The sequence below is a fragment of the Halyomorpha halys genome, unplaced genomic scaffold (assembly GCF_000696795.3).
Source record: "Halyomorpha halys isolate HHAL.00 unplaced genomic scaffold, Hhal_1.1 Scaffold327.1, whole genome shotgun sequence".
Lineage (NCBI taxonomy): Eukaryota > Metazoa > Arthropoda > Insecta > Hemiptera > Pentatomidae > Halyomorpha > Halyomorpha halys.
The window spans coordinates 560666-585616 of NW_027105022.1; the positions used below are offsets into that span (position 1 = coordinate 560666).

At 31.0% G+C, this 24951-nt stretch overlaps 1 protein-coding gene across 1 annotated transcript in view; it reads right to left on the minus strand.

Moving 5' to 3' along the window:
* LOC106681331 (uncharacterized) overlaps nucleotides 1-21246 on the minus strand; it is a 42130-nt gene extending 20884 nt beyond the window's left edge. Inside the window, exon 1 of the mRNA XM_014421591.3 lies at nucleotides 21138-21246. Coding sequence (XP_014277077.1) covers nucleotides 21138-21152 — 15 coding nt within the window. The 5' untranslated portion in view covers nucleotides 21153-21246. The remainder of the gene's footprint in view (nucleotides 1-21137) is intronic.
* Nucleotides 21247-24951: the final 3705 nt, after the last annotated feature.

The window sequence follows — 24951 nt, forward strand, 5'->3', positions numbered from 1 at the left end:
GTTAACACCTAGCACAGAATCAATAAATTCAGCAAGTATAAACCAGTTTGATGAGCATTATCTGTACAGTGCTTTGTAGAAACTCAGATGCTTTGTTTTTGTACGTACAAAACAGTATTTCTGATTAAATGACTGAATATTATTTTCGCAAAACTTGTTATGTATGTCGTGGGAATTTCAGGTGAATATAATTGTTAAAAAAGTAAGCGTTCAGATTTCTGTCGTCCATTGAATTGGATGTTAAAAAAGAGAAATTATATGATTTCATGGGAACATTTTTTTATTGTTATTTCTAGTCTAATTGTTCCTTCAACGTCTTTTCTTCAGCCAGAAAATATGGAGGAATCAAATTTATCCGTAATATTGCATTAAAAGTTTACTTATTCATGTACACTCAGTTTAGAAAAAAAATAGTGTAACTACAACTCATCTGAAGGGTCTTGACTTTTTGATAAGATAGGACTGTTTCTTTATCAAAGATTTTGAAAAAAATATAGTTGCTATATATAAAATTACAGGTTTATTAATAATAACAAAAAATATTAAATTTAATAAACCTTCTCTATTAAAACGTATTACATGCCTAAAGTTTCGGCCTCTCCGGTCATCATAAATAATTTAGCATAACTCTGATTGTGATAGTAAAATTAAAGAATTGTGTTGGATGGAAATTATTATTAAAAATTACAAATACAGATTTATTTTAACTATTAAATTTACTTGGGCATAATAGCCTGCAATGTTAATAATGATGGCTAAACCGGCCGAAACGTTGGAGATGTTATATGTTTTAGTAAAGAATGTTGAGACTACTTGGATAATTTTTTTTTTCCTTTTCCTAAGTCGGCCCAAGATTCCCGTTGGAGTCCTACACTGCCTCTGTTGTTATATTATAAAAGAATGGAGCTGAAGACATAAATTGTTATTATTTATTTAAATTTATTAATTTTTATTATTTAATTTAATTTGTTATTATTTATTTAATTTTACAAATCTAATTTGGATTCTGCTATAAATTTGCACAACGCCTGAATAGTAGCCCTATCTAGATCTGCCAGCAGGATAATTTTTATCATTATTCATAAAAACAACCAGTCTGGAACAAGATAATAAAAATATATATAAATTACAGGTAAAGTTAATGTAGTAGCTTGCCAATATTGATAAAAATTAAGATCTTAAAATACAATTATATTTCCCTACCTTGGGAAAGATGAGATTTAACATCTTGCTCTTCACATCAGTGACCCACTAAGGTTGAGGAAGTTTTTAGAAGCTCACGACTCGGAGTCACGAAGGGACACGTTTTTTTCTGTTGCAGACGTCCTGTGACGTGTTAAGTGTGTCATTTGCGGCAGGACGTTATATGTGAGAACCTGCTACGTGCTTTCTCAATAAGCTTAACCGCTAGGGTAATCTCTGCTAACTGTATTATTCGTAATCCTACGCGAATAGCACCTCTTGCGGTCAGGGTGAAATTCTTTTTTTTTTTTTTTATTTTATTTTACTAATGTGTGAAAGTCAAGTTTCAAATACAATGTCACTGGCAAACTATTGAATTTTATTTCGTTTAAGAACATGAATAATAAACTTAAATTATGTAAAAGTTAATTTTAAAAAAATATCAAGTTCTTTAAGGATGTGAAACGTGACCGCTTATAATAAGGAACGAAGAAGTTAATAGGAGAATTTAGGTGGCTACAGAACAAGTTGCATGGACTGCACCTGAAAATAAAATTGAGATGATCTGATGAAAAACTCAACTGGTCTGAAAAGTAGACTAAGTTGTTTGTGGGATGATTGCGTTGAGCCTGATCTTGTTAGTACAAGAGCCTAAGAGGAGGCAGTTATCTCACCCCAATTTTTGATTACTTTAATGAAAACTATAATTACTAGTCAAAATTGATGAGTCTGTCAATTATAGGTAGGGGAAATAAAAAATGGCGGCTGTTTCAAAGCGATAAAAAAAACTAACTTTTCATTTGGAGCTCTATATCTTAAAAAGTAGGACAACGCAAGAAAACCTAAGAGGACGTCATTTAAAGAAGAGTAATTTTCCTAAAGTATGAGCCCTTATAGAGTTATTTACGTTAACTAGTTTTCGAAATATAGCTTTTTAAAAAGCAACATTTCATAAAAATGTATAGGACGTACTAAAAGATCAGTAGTTAGTGAATTTATTTTGCAAAATTTATATCTCAAAAACCATTTGACCTACTGATGTCTATTAGAACTCAAATTAAAGCTAGTTTAATGAGCTATAAAATAGTTTATGATGTTGATCTTCGTAGGAGTAATACTTTAAAATTTCATTTGCCAAATTTATGTTCATATGTGAATTTCATAAAAACTATTACCCCTACAAAGATAAGTGTCATACACTACTTTATAGTAAGTTAAATTTCCTTTATTTTGAGTGTTGGCAGACATATGTGCGTCTTATGGATCTAGAGATACATTTTTTCAAAAATCCAACATTTTATACGAACAACTAGAAATTAACATTTTGTGAGTTTATTTTGTCAAATATAATAAAAACTACTACTCCTACAAAGATAAACATAATTAACTATTTTGTAGTAAATTTAACTAGCTTTAATTTGAGCGCTGGCAGACATCGGTATGTCCAATGGTTTCTGAAATAAAGTTTCTCATAAATCAAATTTATTGTTCGAACAACTATAAATCAATTTATTTTAGCAAATATCATGAAAACTATTATTTCTATGAAGGTAAAGGTCATAGGCTTCTTTATAGTCCATTAAACGAGCTTTAATTTGAGTGCTAATAGCCATCTGTACGTCACATAGTTCCTGAGATATAGATTTCTCAAAATAAATTAACTAACTACTAATCTTACAGTAGATTTTTAAGAAATTTTGCTATTTAAAAAGCTATATCTCGAGAACTATTGGACGTAAATAGCTCTTTTAGGGCTAATATTTCAGCAAATTTACTCTTCTTTAAACAATGTTCGCTTAGATTTTCTAGGGTTGTTGGCAGTTTGTAAGATATAGAGCTGCAAATGAAAAGTCAATGTTTTTTAAGGTTTTGAAACAGTCGCCATTTTTTAATCCCCCTATCTATACTTGGCAGACTCATCAATCTTGTGGAATTGTTCTTGGATGGAGCACATTGGTCGAAAAACATTTTAAAATAAAACGGAAAAATATCTTTGGTACACCATAGTCATAGTTAAATTTTTAAATATAATATAATAGTTAAATTTTGAATTGGTAAGTCATAGTTAAATTTTCTCTAACATTTGTCCTTTCAAATCTATTTTATAAAATTTTACCATTGATTTAGTAGTTGAAATTCACGTTATAGTTTCACCCCCTACTTATTACACCCCTTTCCTTGAAAGAAAAAAATAAATTGTACATTCCAGTTTTAGTAGAGCCGTTCGTAGACGAGCGAGTTTAAACGCCAACTTTGACTTGCTCATGACTGACCTTGCAGTTATTCTTTATTTTTGTTATGCAATATTATTTATTTTGTCACAATATGTATTGGAAATGCAACGTATATACTTTTTAATAAATGATCCACATAACGTTATGATTAAAATATGACTTTTCATATGTGCAAGTACGTTTTGTTAGAGAGAACTCAATTTTTATTTTCTTTATGATCATTTATAGCTTTGTTATTTATATAAGTTTTAATGAATAAAGAAAACTATGTGCCATTGCTTTATTCTCTATTTCGTCCTTAATACACTGCTTTTTAAATGATGAAAATATTGTTTTTTGTTTGATTTGTATGCACTTTTTTCCAAACCCTTATAAAATCGTGAAATTCGGTCGGTTATCTTTACATAGGCAACTCTTTTTCGCCTGGCACTAATCTTTTACGAGTTGGTTCTAGTAGTTATTACAGTTATGTTGAACTCTCAGTTATAAAACAATTGAAAATAATATTTCTATTACTAATCTTAATTTATATTATGTAAATTTTAGTTTTTAATTATAGGTAAGAAAATTTTATTTATTTATTTTTTTTTCAAAAAATCTATATTTTTTCATTGGGAATTAGTAAGAGTACAATAAAGTCTCGAAAGCTCGCCACAACGTAGTAGTTTTATTAATTAATGAACCTCAAACATATATTATTAACAGTGAGAAAAAAGTTATTAAAAAAAAAAACAATTTTTAGTATATAAATATATGGCTTCAAAAATAAATCCAGATGTCCTAAGTATGTCATTGAAATGGGGCAAATTAATAAAATTTAAAATATACTTGTGGGTTGCAGCATATGATTTGAGGATGTGTATTCAGGGAGGTAAATAGATGAATATTTTATTGCACTATTTATTTTCGAATACTCCGTAACCTCATATCTGTGTTTAATTGAGAGTTTATCTTATATAAAGATGTTTAGCTTTTATACGCATGATGGTAATTTATCGTTCCCTTTCGCTTTAGACCCGAATGTGGATGCTGATCAGAAAATCAATTAAGGCTAAATACGTGGTAGGAGTAGGAAGAAAGGAAGAGGCGATGCCTGGGAGAAATGGGTCCTTGAACTCGAGTAGTGGCGGCTTTGTCGCGGTACCGTTAGGTTGCCTTAGTCTCAGTCACTTATCCCTCTTCGTCTTTCCTGTTGTGGGTGTTTGCTTGAGATTTACATCTCTATTTAAATAGTAAATGTTTATTACGAAGCTGCATTATCTGTTTATATTATTTGTAGTTCAATTCCATTACTGCCCTGAGTAGATGCCAATTATACCCACCTTTCTCAGGTCACATAATCGAAACCCAATTCTAAGTCCATGTGTACTCATTCATCTTATTCATCAGAAATTCATGACTAAGTACGAAATCCATTTCATACTCCCTTTTCGAATAATGCAGACTAAATTAAAAAAAAATAAAGCAATATTGAGCTACAATTATCAGCTCACTGATATATTATGTGCAAATTTTATATTTTAGAGTAAAGCATTATTTAATATTTAACCTTAAAATCATCAATAAATACCCTAATTAATGTTATTTGTGTAACCGGTCTAGCCCGAACCTAACCTCAATCTTTCCATTATAAACTTCCTACCCACTCAAACACATTAGTTTATAATATATTGTAAATACGGATCAACGGATTCAGGAATTATGAGAAATGAGTAAAAATGTAGAAATGATAAAATTATTATTTTTATCTTCCGGAAATAAATTTTTTAGCCTTAGATTTGCAAATTGCAATAAAACCTTTGCATGTAAAGCTTTCCTGTAGTATACTCGATTTCGAGATTACCTTTCATAATATGTTATGTAATATGAAATAAAATTTTTAAAAAGTCCCGTTTTAACTGTAGTATTGTTTCTTATTTTTTTAATATTTCTGATTGTAAATTGAATTTTAAGATGAATCTAACCCCTGTCGAACAGATCCTTATTACAAAAGACTAATCTACATGAATGTAATAAGGCCCATCTGGACATACGGAGTTGAGCTTTGGGGCTCCACTAAACCTTCGAATTCCTCTCGAATCCAATCCTTACAATCCAAAATCCTTAAGACATTAAAATTCCCTTTGTAACCGATCTAGCCCGAACCAGAAAGAAATCCCTAACCACTCAAACCCCCTAGTTTCTAACCTTCCTTCCTCTTTGATTCCTGACAAACCTCCAAGGCGCCTGAAAAGATTATGGCATCTAGACCTTATATTGTAAAAATATTCTTAGAGTGCTATCAGTGGGTATTTTCTCTACATACCTGTCTCACTTCATTTTAATCTTTAATCTCACTTCGAATTTACGTTTATTTTATGTACAGTTGTAAATGTCAATAAATAAATATATATAAAAATATATATATTTAATCCAAGAACTCTAGAAGAGGAAAAAACCTAGTTATTTCACTTTAATTTTCGATTACTTGAAAACTAAAAATTTGGAAACTATATACAGAGTCAAAATTAAAAACTCTACCAACCATGGTTAGATGGAGTAAAAAATAAATCCTATGATTTCTTACATACGAATTTTTTTTCATTTTTGTAAATATATTTTTTACTATCCCTTAATATATTTTTGCAGATATTTTACCAATTAAAAATTGATTCTTACATCTTGTAAATGTCAATAAATAAATATATATAAAAATATATATATTTAATTCAAGAACTCTAGAAGAGGAAAAAAAACCTAGTTATTTCACTTTAATTTTCGATTACTTGAAAACTAAAAATTTGGAAACTATATACAGAGTCAAAATTGAAAACTCTACCAACCATAGTTAGATGGAGTAAAAAATAAATCCTATGATTTCTTATACACACATTTTTTTTTTTTTTCATTTTTGTAAATATATTTTTTAATATCCCTTAATATATTTCTGCAGATATTTTACCAATTAAAAATTGATTCTTACATCTGTCAAGTTTAGCATGGATATTTAATAATTATTAACATTGGAGAAAAAAATCAGAAATAGAAGCAAAACGTGTATACCTAAATTTTTTGTGATTTCACGATATTCGTCTACAATAGTTAATATCTCTGATTTCTATGTAAACAACTGGCAAGCTTAGCTGCTGACAAAGCAGGGATAGCGGATAATATAACTCAGCAAATAACCAGCTAATATAAAATTCAAAATAAAATAAAAAATTGATTAAATTATGTTAAATAAGTTAAAAAAATATTTTATTTAATATAGAAAAATAGAAAGATAAGAATAAATAAATATAATCAGATATAATTGATGATATTTATAATTTAAGATTTTAAATTTATAGACATCGTACTTGATTTTGTAAGACGCTGGCGTACTTAATTTAGTCCAGTTATTATCACTTGACAATTTCATTATTATAGTTTCACATTCAGTGGTAAAATTCAGTTGTTAGGTTTGCGCTCCTGCGTGTTTATATTGATAAATATGGGTTAAAAATCAAATATGGTTGAAATACTTCAGACAGGCCTTGATTTCCTATTTATTGAAAGGATTTTGAAAATCAAAAGCAATTAGACAATGAGCGAAAAATCCATAATTATTTATAAGTATATGATAAAATTATTTAACAGAATATAACAGAAGAAGAAAGAAAAATACTAGAAAATATACAATAATTTTCTAACTGTCTTGCACCCACCTAAGGGTAATATTAGAAGATAAACGTTTACTTTTTCACTTCCAGCCCTTTCTCACCTTTCTCTACCCTGCTATGTCACATTCAGCAATACGATGAAACTTTTAACTTCAGAAGATCTATGTTACCCTTAGCCAAGGGGTCTTTATTATACCGTAAATAAAACATAAGTTATCATACACTATGTATTATTATACAAGTTTTAAATTATTTTAATGTGTTTGTTCTTCTTAGGCCTCATATTTTGGAGCACAATTCAATTATAATTTTTTCGCTCCTCAAATTCTCTGGTCCCTCAAAAACTGGCGCCCAATTATTATCCAATTGACCTCTTTGTAAATCATGGCCTGAATATAGGTCTTTTTGTTTCCTAAATGGAAATAAAAACTGGAAGTCTATACTTGAAACAATGAGTTGTTGAATCAATGATGAAATAAAAAAGTGTCACACGACGTGGGCTATTTCTAAAGAATAGAAGTACTCACAATCGTTTTTATCCTAGGTTCAGTGGCATACCTACGAGAAGGGACGGAGAGGGTGGTATTTTTATTACTGTATTATTATAACTATTTGATTTTCGAAAAAAATCTAAAGACCGAAAAGGCGAACATTATGAAAAAAAAAATATTTCTATGAAAATTCCTATTTCAAGATTCCTCGAGATGCAATTAACAAGTACAAATTTTGTCTCTTCTTTAGTTTAACAAAATATTAAAGAATTCGTAACGCAAGCGGGAAAGATCGGGCGGTTTATTTAATTTTGTTTATTTTTTTCTAATTAACAAAATTAAATGTACTTCGGAGGAAGATTTTTTGTTAATTCGGTATTGAAGCCCTATTAGACTATATCAATGAGGATCAGACCTATCTGGTATCAAAAACCATTTAATTGTACATTGATGAACTGAGATTGATCAAAATCGTTTAAGCCGTTTTTAAGAAAATCGAAAATTTTTGAAAAATTGGATCTATAATGTAGCACTTCTTGAAGTCAGATTTTAACGAAAAAGTTGTGATAATATCCCATGTATACACATGCCTTTATTTGTTGTTTCAGTTTAGGACGACTTTTAAATTTTGAGCTATGCTTACCAAAAAATCACCGATACCATTTTGGACTCATTGTCTTGGTTATTTGGATTCAAAACTTGTATTTCCGTCGATAATTGGAATTAGGAATTTTTCAAGAAGCCAATATTTTCCCTTACTATGTATTTCACATATTGACAAGTAAAAGTAAAAATGACTTATTCATTTAAGTATTTCTCTTAAATAACTTGTTTTAAAATTTATATATTAGTTGTTGTTTTTTTTTAAATTTATTTGCTTTTATGTAAACTGATCTACTGATATGACTATTATGTCTTTGGTTTGATTTTACATTGCTATCTAATGATAAATTCATTTAATTTGTTTTACTCGTAATTAAGCATCAACAGCTTCTTCACAAGATCGAAATAATTGGAAATCTATAAATAATTAACTTTAATAGTAATACCTAATTAATCTATCATGCTCAAAAGATCCCCATTAAAACCAAATGAACAAAGCAAGACAGGACACCATCCTCCCATATACATCTGGGTCAGGCCTTCGGAGGATCTCCATTCGTTTGTTGATGATTATCTTTTTAGTGACTCCAGTCGCCGTGTTTCCTATTCTTTGACTGTAACAGGAGGAGGTAAAGCGGTTATTATTATCCTAGAGTTAATAATATCTACATACGCCATGGAGCTATGGACCTGTTTTTACTTGTAAGAAACGACTGACCAAGGATATTTAAGAATTAGATTCGTGTCAATCTACCAGTTCCGTTGAAATAGTGGGAGAGGTCTGACTCAACACAACGGGATCCTGAGTCCCAGAATCGAAATTCCTGCCACATAGTGATGTGCTTATTAACAACCATATTCTATTTTAGTGTTTAGTTTATCGTTTCCTTCTGGCTTTATGGTAAACATTTAATATTCTTTATCATACTGAAACTACCATCCTTCCAGGAATATTTAACGTGTACAAAAAAAAAAATCCATTTAACCAGATGACCTAATTAAAAAACATACTTTTTATTAGGAGAGAACAAAGTTAAAAATTGCATTTTTATTTAAAATATTAGAGAGAGGAAGGAAGGGGGGGGGAGAGAGAGAGAGAGAGAGAGAGAGAGAGAGAGAGAGAGAGAGAGAGAGAGAGAGAGAGAGAGAGAGAGAGAGAGAGAGAGAGAGAGAGAGAGAGAGAGAGATTTTATTTATAATTTTTTTTCTATTTTACATTCCATTTGAAAATTTTATTTCCTTTAATTGACAAATTTAGTCTCCCTATTCCACTATTCACAGAATTTTCCGACGTTCTAAGTTCTTGTTATATTATATCCGGTTTATTTTTATATTTTACAAATAGGGTGCCTATTTTATCTCCCTTTTATACAAAATATACTATACCTACGTTACTGTCTCGTTCCTAATATTAAAAGTTAGAAACGGATCCTAACCTAATGGGAATAAGAAATATAGTTTTAGCATTTAAGATATAATAGAAGCACACTGCTAAATTAAGGATATACAGAAATTTTCAATTTAAATTGTTCATTTACAATTATTATTAATAGTAATCAATGTTTCATAATTCAACAATCAACGTAGAATAGTTGACTTACAGGTTTGCATTTTAAACTGCATTGCAGTTTGAATAATCAATGCAGTACTTCTTGAATGCTTTTTGAATGAACGTCCAAGGGTAACTATTTTAAGTGAAAGGCTTCGTACTACGGTACACCTTCCACAATACGAGATTTTAATTTTTGAACTAATTATATAATATACCCACTATATTTTTTGCCAAAGCTATCAGTGATGTATAATAGCTTGAATTGTATCGCTGTGTTTCTTGAATAGTGGCTCAGCTGAAAAGAAAAACAAGTCTTGGATTTTATTTTGAATTGGACGTATTTCAAAGGTAGTACCGTAGACTAGAGATGTTTTCTTTAATGTGGTAATTCTATAAAATGTCCCAATCAGCACAATCAATAACTCAAAAGGTTTTTTTTTTTTTTGTGAGATGTGCCACTACTAGCAAAGCAGCGATTTTCTCAATTACCCAAGTTTTTTCTTGGCAGTCGTTGACTGTGGTTTGGATTCCCCATTAAAAACAGAATTCCTGGTCATTAGAAAACCAATCGGAAGTTAAATCAATTTTCTGATACGCCTCTGAAGTTGAGAAAAGAAACTGCCCTCTGCCGTGTAAGAACAGGATATTGCGAATTCCCACATGTCTTCTTATTTGGAGGAACTATTTATACAGCTTATTAGGAAACTCCCTATGGGCCAGGATTTTTCCTCTATTATAAAACTCATTCACATTGACAGACTTCAATAAAACCTCCTGTCCTTTAAGTCCGACACGATCTTCCTTAGTATTACTCGAAAATTTTTCAATATAATTTCTGAATGCATTCTAAATCAACTACACGAACTTTCATTATTCAGAAGTAGATGGTCAGAGTTGTGGTTGAGAAAAAAGAAATTATTTTTCAACTGTTCATTGGGCTGTGGATTCCTATAATTTTTTCCCAGGGCACCCTTAACAAACAAATTTCACGGCACTTGTCGAGCTAAAAAGAAATTGCGGCACAATCATCCTTGGCAGCAGTGGTTGAATATATAGGAAATGAAGGAAAAACAGTGTGAAATAAATGCCGGAATTCACTGCGATTTGCTCTTCTAGTAGTATTTTTTCGTATAAATAAATATAAAATATAAAAAATAATTTTATTCTGGGACATAAGTCCCCTAAGAATAAATACATGGTTCATACATTATGATTTTTGTCTGGAAAATACTTGGAACTTTCCAGTAAGTAAAATGAAATTACATTGGGATATTGGCTTAATTATTGTTTATAATGTTAATCGATATATACCTCTTTATTTGATTACAATGAAGCGGAGGTTTGGTTATACAATAAGTGAAGGAATAGGTGTTGTTTGAAGGAAAGAATGGATGAGGACTGGCGAATGGAGATGGGAAGAGAATTCCAGAAGGAGTTTGCACGTATGACGAAGGATTTGCTAAAGAAGGCGGTTCTATAGGAGGGGATATATAAATCATTCGGACAGGATCTAAAGTTTAATGAGTGAATGGATGAATGAAGAGTGAAGAGATCAAGGATATAGGTAAGTTTTTGATTTTAAGGACTTGGAATAGGAAAACACCGAGGAGGTATTGCCTTCGGGAGGTGCTGGGGCGCCCAGTAAGGGAACCACCGACCAAGAGTTGTACGGTTATGAATTGAACCCTCAACTTGAAAAAGTAGTGTTGTTCAAATAACGATTAAAAAAAAGTTGATACGAATCACACTAAATCCTAATTAAAAAAAAAAAAAAAAAAAAAAAAAAAAAAAAAAAAAAAAAAAAAAATTAAAATTCGATTATAGAAATGTGTTGAAGTCAAACACATTTCTATAATCGAATTTGAGGTGAAAGTTTGACCAATGACGCCATAAAAGAAACAATTAATGAAGTATTGACTTTATAATGAATGAACCATCAATGATGACTGAAACTATTAACTTACTTCTACCTCATAGAGTCATTGGTCAAACTTTCACCTCAGACTCTATGTGCCTTGTAGAAATTTGTCGATGTCAACAATCTCAATTTTTTTAAAAAAGATTTTTTCGTTGTTTTGAATTTTCTTTCAAAGTAGTAGGTATGCCTTTTTGTCATAATTAGAATTTGGTACGATTAATTTGAACTTTTTTTACCGTTCTCTGAATAACACAACTTTCTCAAATTACGGATTCAATTCATTGCCCGATTAAGCCATGAACTTAAATAAACCGAATGATACCAACTTTTATCTTTATTTTGCACATAATGCTTTGCACGCTTAAGTTTATAGTAATTAATAAGGATTCACTCGAAAATAATAACTCATTAACAGGCTTCTTTTATGTGAACTGACCAACCATGATTGGAATGTCGCAGATGTTGTTTCGTTGGCAAGAAGTAAGAATTATTTGGAGACCTTCCAGGTACGTACGAAGAATTAATGGAGCCAATTGAAATTCTACAGGCATTTAATTTGAAATTACATTTTCATAAATGTATGAGTAAGACTTGTATTATAGTTTTCATTTTACATTAGATTAAGACTTTTGATTACACTATCATTCAAATTGTAAATATGGATCAACGGATTCAGGAATTACTAGAAATGACTAAAAATGTATAAATGATAAAATTATTATTTTTATCTTACGGAAATAAATTGTTTAGCCGGAGCTTTTCAAATTGCAATAAAACCTTTGCATGTAAAGCTTTCCTACAGTATACTCGATTTCGAGATTACCTTTCGATTCATAATGTAATATAAAATAAAATTTTTAAAAAAAGTCCTGTTTTAAGTCTAGTATTGTTTCTTCATTTTTTTTTTTTAAATATTTCTGATTGTAAATTGGATTTTAAGATGAATCCTACCCCTGTCGAACAGATTCGCTACCTTGGACTACACCTTGACAAACGATTAACCAGGAATCCTTACACAAGACAGAAAACTGCACATCGATTTCGACTATTACAGCACTTACTAGACAAACGGTCTAAACTTCCAACTTATTACAAAATACTGATCTCTACATGACTGTAATAATGTTAGTCTGGACATATGGAGTTGAGCTTTGGGGCTCCACTAAACCTTCGAATTCCTCTCGTATCCAATCCTTACAATCTAAAATCCTCAATGCTTCTTACTTTGTCACAAGTAAAATCATACATAAATGTTCCCTATGTTACCGATCTAGCCCGAAATCCTTCCGTTATAAACTCCCTAAACACTCAAACCCCCTAGTTTCTAACCATGCATCCTCTTCCATTCCTGACAATCCTCTGAGGCGCTTGAAAAGAAGATGTCCACAAGACCTGCTAATGTAAAATGTCATTAGAGTGCTATCAATCTCTCTACACGCTTGTAACACTCCATTTTAACTAAGATCAAATTTACTGAATGCATTATCTAATACAATAATTGTAAATTCAATAAAAATATTTTTTTTAAAAAAAGAGAGAGAGATGAATGCATATCAAGAACTTTTTTGATCCGATGCGTTCTGAAAGCGTAAATATTGAAAACAGTTAACAAGGTACAACAGGCTTAAAATACTTAATACAGTATTTTAAACTCCAGGTAAATATAGATAGTTTAATTTATAATACGGTATTATAAACTCCATGTAGTCAATTTCTGCAAAGACAGGAATCAAATAAATCTCATGCACAATTAAAAAATATTCATATAGATAAACCGTACCTATGCAAAACCTTCCTTAAAAAATCTTTATTCATAATTTATTTAATAAAAGAAATTAGGAATAAAGATCGAATACTTCTGTGCTGTAGGTAAGGTGTTTTAAGGCTATAGAAAGTAGCCCCAAGCCCAGGAACTAAAGCCATACTAAGTAAAAGCAGGATACAGGGTCTAGGCCAAGAGGTGGTTTTTAAGTCCTTTTTTTCTATCTTGCCCATGAAGATGAGTAATGAGAGGTCTGGGTTTGAGTAATTATTATATCTATCGGTCATTATGATAGTTTCAGACACAGCTAGCGAAGAGTTTTACGACCCATCAGCTGCAGAAGAAAGTCAGAGGGAAAATTGGATTGCATTCGCTCTCACCATGCTTGAGATAGTTACGAGAGCCCAAGAGGAGACAAAAGTTGTTTATTTCTCCCTAATTTTAAATTAGTATTAATAATTAAATGTATAATTAATAGTTAAAATCGATAAGTCTGCTAAGTATAGTTAGCGGGAATAAAAATGGCGGCTGTTTAAAAATGTTAAAAATTCCGCGCTTATATAACATATTTTTAAAAATACCTACAACACTAGGAAACCTGATAAGACATTGTCTTAAGTACATTAAATCTGCTGATATATGAGCCCTAAAACTATTTACGTTCAATAGTTTTTATAATATAACATCAGTAGTTAGTGAATCAATTGTGGGAAATCTATATCTCAGGAACCATGAAACGTAGAGATATCTCTTATTAAAGCTACTATAATTTGCTATAAAGTAGTTCATGATGTTTATCTTCGTAGGAGTAGTAGTTTTCATGAAATTTACTAAAATTTTGAATAATAATTATAACTATTATCATCAATTTTGACTAGTAATTATACGCAGTTTTCATTAAATTAATCAAAAATTGGTGTGAAATAATTTCAAACTATCCGTTCAGGTATTTTTTATTTTATCATTATAGATATTTTTCCTTTCATAATTGGTGAATTTTACATCTATATCAATTTATTAAACTATTTGTTTAATGGTTCCTTTAAAAAAAAATGTTTTTTACACATTTTCTATTTGAAATTCTTTTAATTTTTTTAAATCGTCAAAATTCACTTTTTTGTTCTTTTGTAAAAAAAAAAAAAACCTGATAATAATTAATTATGAATTTTTATAATCACCTTATATAACCCTGTAATGACCTTACATTTTTCATCTGTTTTCTTCTATTATTTATTATAATGTTTTTTTTTTCTTATGGACTCATTTGATTCTTCATCCTTATGGTAACGAAGTGTTTTTACAAAGTTTCATCTATTTTATTTTTTGGGGGGAGGAAGGAGGGAAAGTGTTTTTAGGATTAGGACTTCATTACTTGTACTAATACTGCGTAATTAAACAAAATTAACTATAAACTAAGTTATGATACTTATAATGAAATATTTTTGATGAAAAAAAGGCATTTTCGAAAATTTAAATGCATGTTTAAAAATAGAAAAGATTTCCAAAAAATAAAGTTGAATTTAATTCTTGTTTGAGAAATCATGAAGGAGTATCTTTTTTCACCTAACAAAACTGACTTTTTTTTTTATTAATTCTTGTATTGTATACCTACAGCTTAGCATTCTAATGTTGTAACTACGTTTGTCAGGGCGCCATCTGTGTCATCTGTGATTACATGTTATATGTGGTAAGGTCGAATAACTAATAACCATGGGGATTAACTTTTCAGAAATATTGGGGGTGAAGTTTAGTGTAACATGATTATTGAGAGATACTATGTCCTTGTTTTTAAAATATTGCTAGAGAGCAGAAAGGATGTTGATGTGATAAAATAAAGAATTTGTACTTAGAAACGAAGACGTTATATCCCTCGAGTTGTTCCTAACGTTATTCGCTAATTAATGTATATAATTAATGCTAATGCTAATTAATGTATAAATGACATCTTAGATGTTCAGAGTTACCAGCTTGCATAATCAGTTAAAGATAACAAGCCTTCTCCAGTACGCAAGAAAGGCAAGCTCAAGTTGAAATAACGGTATGCAATGTTGACATCTTTACCCCAACCAGTTAGTATGCCATGCTCAGAAACTCTTTGGCTATTATGCCCTGAATCAGTTAATTGACATATATGCTGCTTGAATCCGAAACGGAAAGATTTTTAAATAAGTTATACGTGTTTTATTCTTTGATTGCCTCTATTCTAAAAGATGTTACTGTTATATTATATATTGTAGGGGACATAGTGACATGATAAAAACATGTGGAGAATCTACCCACTGAAAGAACTCCAATAACATTTCTTGAGGAGAAGATCTCGAGACCATCTTCTTTTCAGACGTCTAGGAGGATTATTAGGTAATGAAGGAGAAGCCAGGTTAGAAACAAGTGGATTTGGGTGGTTGAGAAGTTTATTATGGAAAGAACGGTATCTGGTTCTGGCCAAATCGGAAACATATGAAAAATTGAGGTCCTCATGGATGACTTGATTTGTGACAAAGTAAGGAGCATTAAGGATTTTACGAAGGATTTTGGACTGTAAGGATTGGATTCTGGAGGAATTTGATGGTTTAGTGGAGTCCCAAAGCTCAACTCCGTATGTCCAGCTAACCAAAGTCTAAACCTACTATTTATACCAATGAACATGGTGTGATACTCACCAATATGGATAAATATATATATTACTTTGGAGGACCATGCTTGTTGAAGGAATGGCAAGTTGCAATTAATATGCCGAGGCTCATAAGCACACTACTTTTACACTGTACACTTGGAGGTTATTCCTATTCAACTCATCCATCGAACTAGAAAGTTTTTAAGTGAATGGAAAATGGATTTCTTCCTCTATGGCTGGAAAGGAATGGGTCGTACCTTTTTGGAATCTTAAAAGGCTCTATTATGCTGATTGGCGCACATATCTAGTAGTACTGTAGAAATTTTCTGTCGATATGTTAAATTCAGCATACATATTCGTTTCTGTTCAATTTTTTGTTTTGTTAAAATTTGATAGACGGGACCACGTAATATGGATTATGTACGAACTGGACAAAGCCACGGCGCAACCGTATTTTTTTTTTCAACGCCCTCATATTCTCCGACTTAAGGCAGGAAAGAGAGGATGTCCTACAGGTTACCACCCTATTCTATCCAGAATAGAGAAATTGAGAATTCATCATGAAATAATTCAATTTCAAATTTTAAACTCTATTTCTAACGGAGATTGAATTGTGAAACCTGTGATTAAATTTTAATTTTTCTTTTATTAAAAATATTCAACCTAGTAATAAATAATATTAAAACTCAAGCTCGAGAAAATTTCAAATTTTAAAAGTTATTAAAAAAAAATTATTCCTAAATTCAGTAGGAATAATATTTATTCTGGTTGATCTACTAATAAGTACCTAACTTCAACACAAGGAACTATTTCAAGTACAAGTTTCAAAAAATTAGACAAATGCACGGCCTCATAGCCAACATTTGATGATTGTACAGGATATATAGTTTTTAGATTTTTTTTTTTGTAATCAATCGTTGAATGATTTAAATTAAAAAAAAAGAAAAAGTCATCATTGGCTACAATGATAGTCAATACCATCTTGTTAATAGAATTCAATTTTTTTTTTACTTTCGTATATTGGGGAGTGGAATATCTTAGTGAGTGAAGGAGCTCTTCAACTAACTCCAAAGATCAGGCTCCGAATCCGGCTGTGGAAGATAAATATTTTCTGTTTCACTGAAGTCGTGAGTCAGCTCTATGGGTTCAGGAATCCACCCAGCCTCATTAAGTGAGTACCCTTAATGGGAGAAAAATACGGTGGTTGCGTGTGGTTATGAATAAATCACCTCCTTGCACACCGTTGTTCAAGAACTAGCACTCCCAGACAAAATACTAAACCTCTAACCCATTAATCGGTTTAGTGGAACAGATTTTTTTTTCTTTCGTATATTTGTAGTGTGGTTTCATCGGCTATGGCTAGACCGCACTTTAGCAGCTGGGATACCGCTATACCGGAACAGTGCTCTCTTGATCAGTAAGTAGTCACTGATCGATTGTGTGAACATCAAGGCCTTCGATAGTTAATCTAGTGGGCAGTGACCTGCTTAGGGTATGGGACAGTCGCGAGTGTGTAACGGTACAGGAGGTGTTCTTCCTCACGACCGGGGCTCTCGCGCTATACACTCAGGTCTGTAGCAGTGATTATTTGATGGGTGAAACATCAGGGACTATTTTTATTGAGATATCACAGGAAACAAAAGAAGTATTAACAAAAATAAAATAATTCTGTTAAGATTGCTGTATATATTTGCCATATCCATCTACATAGTTTATTTTGGGAGTGATATATAGAACATGTAAAATATGTATTCGAGGATGCCTTTCATAAAAGGGCCAACGGATTTAGCTATAGCCGGGGTAGAAAAATGATCATATTTATATAAAAAAATTTTAACTATAAAATCGAATTATATATACTTATGTGTATGTAATAAGTATAAATAAATTGCGTTGTAGAACAGTTAGTCTTAAACCATAAACAAGAACGAATGGCCGATTTTTAATGTTATTTCCTTATATTCTAAATTAATAAAAAACACATACTTCGTTTTTCAATATCATTAGTTAAAAATTGAAAAAATATAATTTTCCTAGAATCTTCGCCCCATTAGAGTTTCTATAACATATAATTTTGTCGATATATTTTATACAAATGTTGGAAAACAATTATTTGAAAGGCTTGAGGCAAGATTCTAACAAATGAAATGACGAAAATTTTGTGATAAAGTGGTTTCAACAAATTCTACCTCATTTATAAATGATTGACGAATAGACGAAGAAGATAAGTGCAGAAAAAAAAATAAAAAAAAATAATTTTCAACTATTTAAAGTTTTATGATGTTGAAGGATGTATTTATGATTAAAACATCTCCAGCCTCCACAACAGCTTCGATGAAGACTTACATTTTTGGTCGAAACGTCGGCAATCAATAATTATTTTTAAAAAATTTTTTTTGTTATTTTTGATCCTGACCATCTCCTTCAGAAGATTCTGCTATTCTTATTTAACGTTTTTTATAATTCATATTTCATAATATTATAGGTGTACACAGTGGGATTACGATGTTGGACAAACACAATAAATAAACAAAAAATAAAAATACAAAAACAAAAGAGCATTTTACACGAAATTGCAATTGCTTTTAAAATTGTAGCATGCCACATTTTTGGCCGAAGCCACTCATTAATAGACTGCAAGGAAGTTACTAATATATTATCAATCCAAAAATTTTAACGAAGATTGTACTGGGGGCCTATGGACACAAAGCCTTAAAATGCACACTGTAGAACTGAAATAAAATTATATTTGTATATTTATACAGAAGTTAACTATAGATAATACTTTTTTCGATTCTAGTTTAAACAATTAAATGAAAAACATTTCCATTTAAAATTTGTTTTGATCTTTCTGGAAATATTGGCTATAATTTGAAAGTTTTCACTTAATCTATGACGTTTGAAAAATAAATAGAAAATACATAAAAAGTCAGTTTAACCTAAATGTTATTTGATTTAAATATGATTGTTTGATGTATTGGTTCCCGTTGTATATATGCGCTGTGAGGAAAGAGTTTGGTGGTGAGTGGACTTCCAGTCTGGAGTCTCCAGAACTGGTCTTTTAATAGGTCTCTGGAGCAGCCGCTGTGGCCTTTGTACTCCTTCCTGGTGGTCATTAGCCAGCTATAGTTTACTACCAACAAGGTTATTAATGCAATTTTAAAAATATAGACATGTTTGTAAAAAAAAAAAATTAAGTAATGTAAATAAAAAACTTTAAATTATAAACTATAGGAAAGCAATTTAAATTAATTATAAATGCAATATACATATGGTTAGTATATTTTTATTTACTTGGTGACAAGTAAAAAATTAAATAAAATATTTAAGACTACCTATAATATTGAATTGTTAATAGTGTTTTCATATTTAATTGCAACTTAAGCTCGAATTAAGTATATTACATACTTGCTTTTTTTCGGGATAAGATCTTATTTCAGAATAATTTAGTAGAAGTTAAATTGTAATTTAGTTGGTAATAGTATGATAATGATTAGAGTCTGGAAATTAGTATACTACCCAAAAAACTTTATACATCTTAGTTTGCTGTCCTCCATTATTATGTTATTGTAATACTTTAATATTTAATTTTATTTACTATGCAGAGTATTCTTAAAACTACCAAATCTGTTAGGGTTACGTTTTTCCTTGGAAAATGCTATTACTTTCACCTGCGAGGACGTATTGAGGGAAAACTAAAATTCTTAAGGCCAAGAAAAATTGATTTAACTCTGACCAATGGCGGGATACAATTAGTTAATTCATCCCTTCGTCTTGCATAGGCTCAGTTAGTGTATGCCTAAGTCTTGGGAGTATATGACATTTATATACATTTTTGTGTTTGATAATTCATATTTCTTATACACAAGATAATGTTTTTTACCGTCGTATACATAGTTGGAAGTATGCTTTTTAATTTCTTTAAAATCTCATTTATGTTAATTTCTAATAGGTTTTAATGTTTTTTATCAATTAAGTTTTTATGTAAAATATTTTTATATTTATATGAAATTATTCAATTATGAAAGTATGAAATGATATAATTAAAAACTTCTATCAGAAATATGAAATTAAGATTTGATTTAAAAATTAATTACAGATCTCAATAAATTTATCATCTGAACTAAATTTTGACAAATACCTGAAATATAAGAAATAGTTAAGTTATAAGAATAAAGTTATTAATATATTAAAAAATTCTTAAAGGTTTAATCCTTAACTCGTTTCTCTTGAACGAAAGTTAAGGCTGTAAGTCTAATATGTGCAAAGAGTACTGGATGTTCCTAAATTTTTGAAAATAAAAAAATATAATAATTTTGGATTTATTTATCAACAATTAGATGTAAAATATTTGAAAAATAAATAAATAATTTTTTTAATTTTAATAAATTATTCCTCCTTTTATTGAATTAATATAATTATAACTTGGAAGGTTATTTATAATTACTATTGAATGAATTTGATTTTTACATTACTTTAAGTGTTACTGATCTATTTAGTCAAAATAATTAAGCTAAGGAATAAACAATGACTTGATAATTCATATATACCACATTTCTTTTATAATAAATAAAAATAAATCAATCTATGGTGTAATATTTAATATTCAAGAAAGACACTGCGAGACAAATATGTTTCTTATTCGATAGTGGTTAACTGTCAAAGTATTTATCACAACACTTATTTTCCTTATCTATAAGCTCGATCAGTTAACCACCTATTATTGCGAAGTTAAGGGAAATCCTTAAGAATCAGGCAATGTTGCTGTTTAAATTTACAATAGAATATTGAGTTTCATTCCCGAATTTAGGCTAGATTGTTTTCTTCTGACCGAGTTAAATCTAATTGAATTCTTATATATACTAGTTGAATAATTTAAATTATCTATTTATGGTTGAAATGATTTATTGTTTATTGTGGTGGATGAGGTAAATTGTTACTTTAGATTTTGTTCAAAGTGATTGTTGATTTGACGTTTTTCCGAAAATTATTATAAATATCTTCGAATTATCACAAAATATAAACTAAATACCCTTCTCTGTTTAAACATAGCTTAAACTAAGATCAAGAATGATGGTGAAACGGATACCCCGGGAGATGGGAGACGGCGCCGAAGATAGAGATAAAGGAGAAGACCTACCTGCGGAACCCTCATGGTGCGGCTACTGGCTGGCTCCCGAAGACCACATGCTGCACCCCAAGAGTCAATGAACGTGGAACGGTAAAGGCAGCTCTGGGAATGGACGGGCGAGCTCCCCTCCTGCATTCCTCGGGGCTCCCCTCTTCCTCCATCCTTAACTGTACCATCCCCGAAAGTAAAAGGGTTCTTCAGGTAGTTCCTGCCAGAACTATCTGAGAGGAGCCGTAGCCGACTTCTTTCTAGGAGGGAAAGAACGGCCCAGTTCCGTTAGGGCTAATTAACTTAGGCCCTACAAAAAAATGAGAGTGTCATGATTAGGATAGACTTCTTCTGCATTTACAGATCTTCGTCATCCCTTAAAATGAGTTCTTCAAAAAAAGAATCTTTGTAAATGTGACTTCAACTAAAAGTATAGATCATCTTTTATTTCTTTTTTCAACTTTGTATGACAAGTTAGTTGAATTAAAATGTCATTTCAATTAATGAGATCAAAAACTAAATTTAGTTCAAATCGAACTGCCTATAGTTGAATTGTATTGGAGCCAAGTACTACTTATATTTGGCTAGCCAAGAGATATCTATAATCTGTATTTATGTAACTTATGTTTTTGAGCACTATATTGTCAAAATTGGGGTTTGCTGTTTACTATTTCACTGCATTTTGAGAGAATCAAAGATTTGTATTGACATTTCCTTTTTACAAATAAGAAAATCTTGATTGTTAGAAACCTTTATCAATTCTTCTTCAATCAGAATTTTATATGTCTCATTTAGATCCAGTCATTTCGCTTTCTGTCTCATTATCACATCTAATTCGTTAATGTTATCCTTTTTTTTATCAGAATTTTAATGAATAAATACAGAGGTTCGTCACCACTTTGACTGAAACAAGGCCAAAGTTGCAGCGCTGACAGCCTGTGCCAAACATATTTGTGAGCACATGAAGCGAAATAATAGTAGTAAAATACTTAGCTGTTAGATACTCTTAGAATTCCGCCGACTTATACCCTCGTCCTCTTCCTTATAGAGGAACATCAAATTCCAAATCTTCCAACTTGTGGAAAAGTGTCCCCTCTCCAGGGTCTCTCAATGTGAAGGGTCCCCAATAGGCTCTCTTCAATGTAGAGAAAACTGTTTTTAAGGATCACAACGTGGATAGCATCAAGTCCTAAAACAATATCTGTATCTTGCCTATGCACGATAGTATGCAGATCATGTATGTTCCATGGTGGGCACAAGTCCATACCAAACGGGTTACCGAGGTGCATCTTTCGTTGTCCTGAGACGGATCCCTGGGGTATGTTACCTTAATGAAGATATTAGTTTCAAGAGACCACCCAGCCTGGGTATCTCTGTGCTTGGAGGCTCCTAATATCTGCAGCGAAGTCAACATACAAGGGCCATCTTGTATGGAATAGGAATCTCTAGGATTCCTCATAGGCTCTTCGACGTTGAACTCGTCCCTGGATCATTGTTTCGGTTTGAGTGTCACATCTTCACTTCTGATGAGCCCACCGGGCCTTGAAGAGGTAGAGACCTACAAAGAGTTTCATCATAGTTAAGACCGGTATCCAGCATGAGACTGGTATACCCTTTCCTTTGCTAGAGAGAGTTCTCAGCGGTATCTTGGATGGCATAGGTAATCTTGCATGCACGGATGGATACATCACTACTAAATTTTCTATAAGATAAGTTCATTCAGTTTGCTCTATAAAAAAAAAATTAATGAACATTTATTGACGTCTTTCCGCAGTGGACTGTAACAAATTTTAATTATTACTGCAGGTAACTTAAATTCTATACCTTTAAATTACGAGTTATTTTTACTAACAGTAGTGTACCTTTTTTTATGCCTCCTAACAAAGGCTCATTAAATATCGTTTCTTCCCTTTTGTTTGATAATTTATTCATAAAAAAAATAAATATTTTTTAAAAATAAGGCTGAGGTCATTTGGACATGACCTAGTATTAATGTTATAGACATTTTGTCCTTCTTTCCTATTAAATCATATGATTTTATTAAATGAAAGCACACAGTATTGAAAAAAAAAAAAAAACAGAAAAATGGGTAGGAATTGCAGTTTTATTCAATAAATAAAACAAAAGCCACACAAATTTGGAGACTAAAAGGGTGCATTGCTGAATTTTCAACTTAAGCTAAGTCTGGACGAGATCTTGCTTGTGGACTACCAGAAATATCTTTTTGGTCCAATTAGATAAAAGTTTGAAGTGGACAGATCACGTTAAAATGTCTTAACAAAAAAGTTTAAAAAGACGCCGTTTTCCTAAAATTGGAACCAACTTAAGTCTTCTAGCTCTAACTTAAGTTAAATTAGTCTAATTTAAACTCCAACTAACTTAAGTTTCCTCTTCCCGTTTTAAGTAAACGTTTCAAAGGTAGATACAGGACTGTCACCAAATCGGAGTTTAGTAGGGCGGGTTGGCCGGAAGGATCCTCTTCTGCTATTTGGAGTTATGAACTCCTCTTGAGAGATCGACCAATATTACTCCCTATATGTGTCTGTTTTAATGGTACAATAAGTAAGGATTCCTCGAAAGGCGGGAGTGCATACCAAGTGTTAATTCGAAGCTAATATGCGTTCATAATGCACTAATGTTTAGTTACTTATAGTACTTTATCAATTGAAAGTATGTGTGTATAACGCGTTGAACCTTCCTTCGTGTCGAGAAGATCATTCATCGTGGTGAACTATCAAAACAATTTCGTTTCCACATTATCCCTTAAAAGAGTTCATATTTGGTGCAGAATTATTCATAAGTTTTTCGACAATCATTGGTAAAATTAGTCACAGAACTTGGGATAAACCTGAACCGCAACCAGAAGCTACCCGAAGTGTATACCATGGTATGGTGTGCACTCCAAATTAGGTCGTCCCCAAAAGTATTATATATTTATCCCCTGAAGACAGATACGAGACAAAGCAGGACGGAAATAAATATAAATATTGACTATTTTTTACTAAGATGGTTATTTTAGCGATGTGAAACATTATCAGAGATGATACGGGTTCCCAAAAATATTAATCTATTGTAGATTTTAGGTAGTCGCATTCTCACTATTATGTATCAGAATTGTTTATACCATTCTATATTGGAAAGAACTGACCCATATCTAACTCTGGGAGCTGAGAATAAAATAAAACGCCCTTGTCATAAAATAATCAAATGAAGTGCTTTAATTTATATTTCGAAATAGAAAAATAATATCAGTCGATTCTTTCAGCAAAAGTTTTGTTCCCAATCAGATTAAAAGAACTTTTTTTTTAATGCTTGTACATAATATAATAATTATTGTTTTATTCCAAGGAAACACAAATTTCAATTAGTCAGCTCTATCATAAATAAACAAAATGTATTATTATAAATCGATAAAATATTCCATTGAACGGATCAGTTTGAATACAAAACAATTTTCGAACGTTGATGGATTTAAAATAGAAATACTTCGACGGACGAATATCCTACCTTTTCTTTTTAAAAATGTAATTTTATGAAATGTTATTTTATATTATTTCTTTTATTTTAAGTACCTTATTGATTTATAAAAATGGTTTCTTATTTTTAGTTTCAAACATGTCAAACGTTTTTAGACAGTGTGGGCATGTAGCGGATAGTAACGGAAAAGTGGCATGTTAGACACGGAGAACGGTGACACATCTCCTGCGGCTGTCTGTTTTCATCCAGCTCTTTTTTTTTGGACATACCTATGGTTTTGGTTTTTCTTTTTGCAACGATAGTTGCGACATTATAAAAAAATTTCTGGTAATTTCGAAAGTTTTACCGAGAATATAAC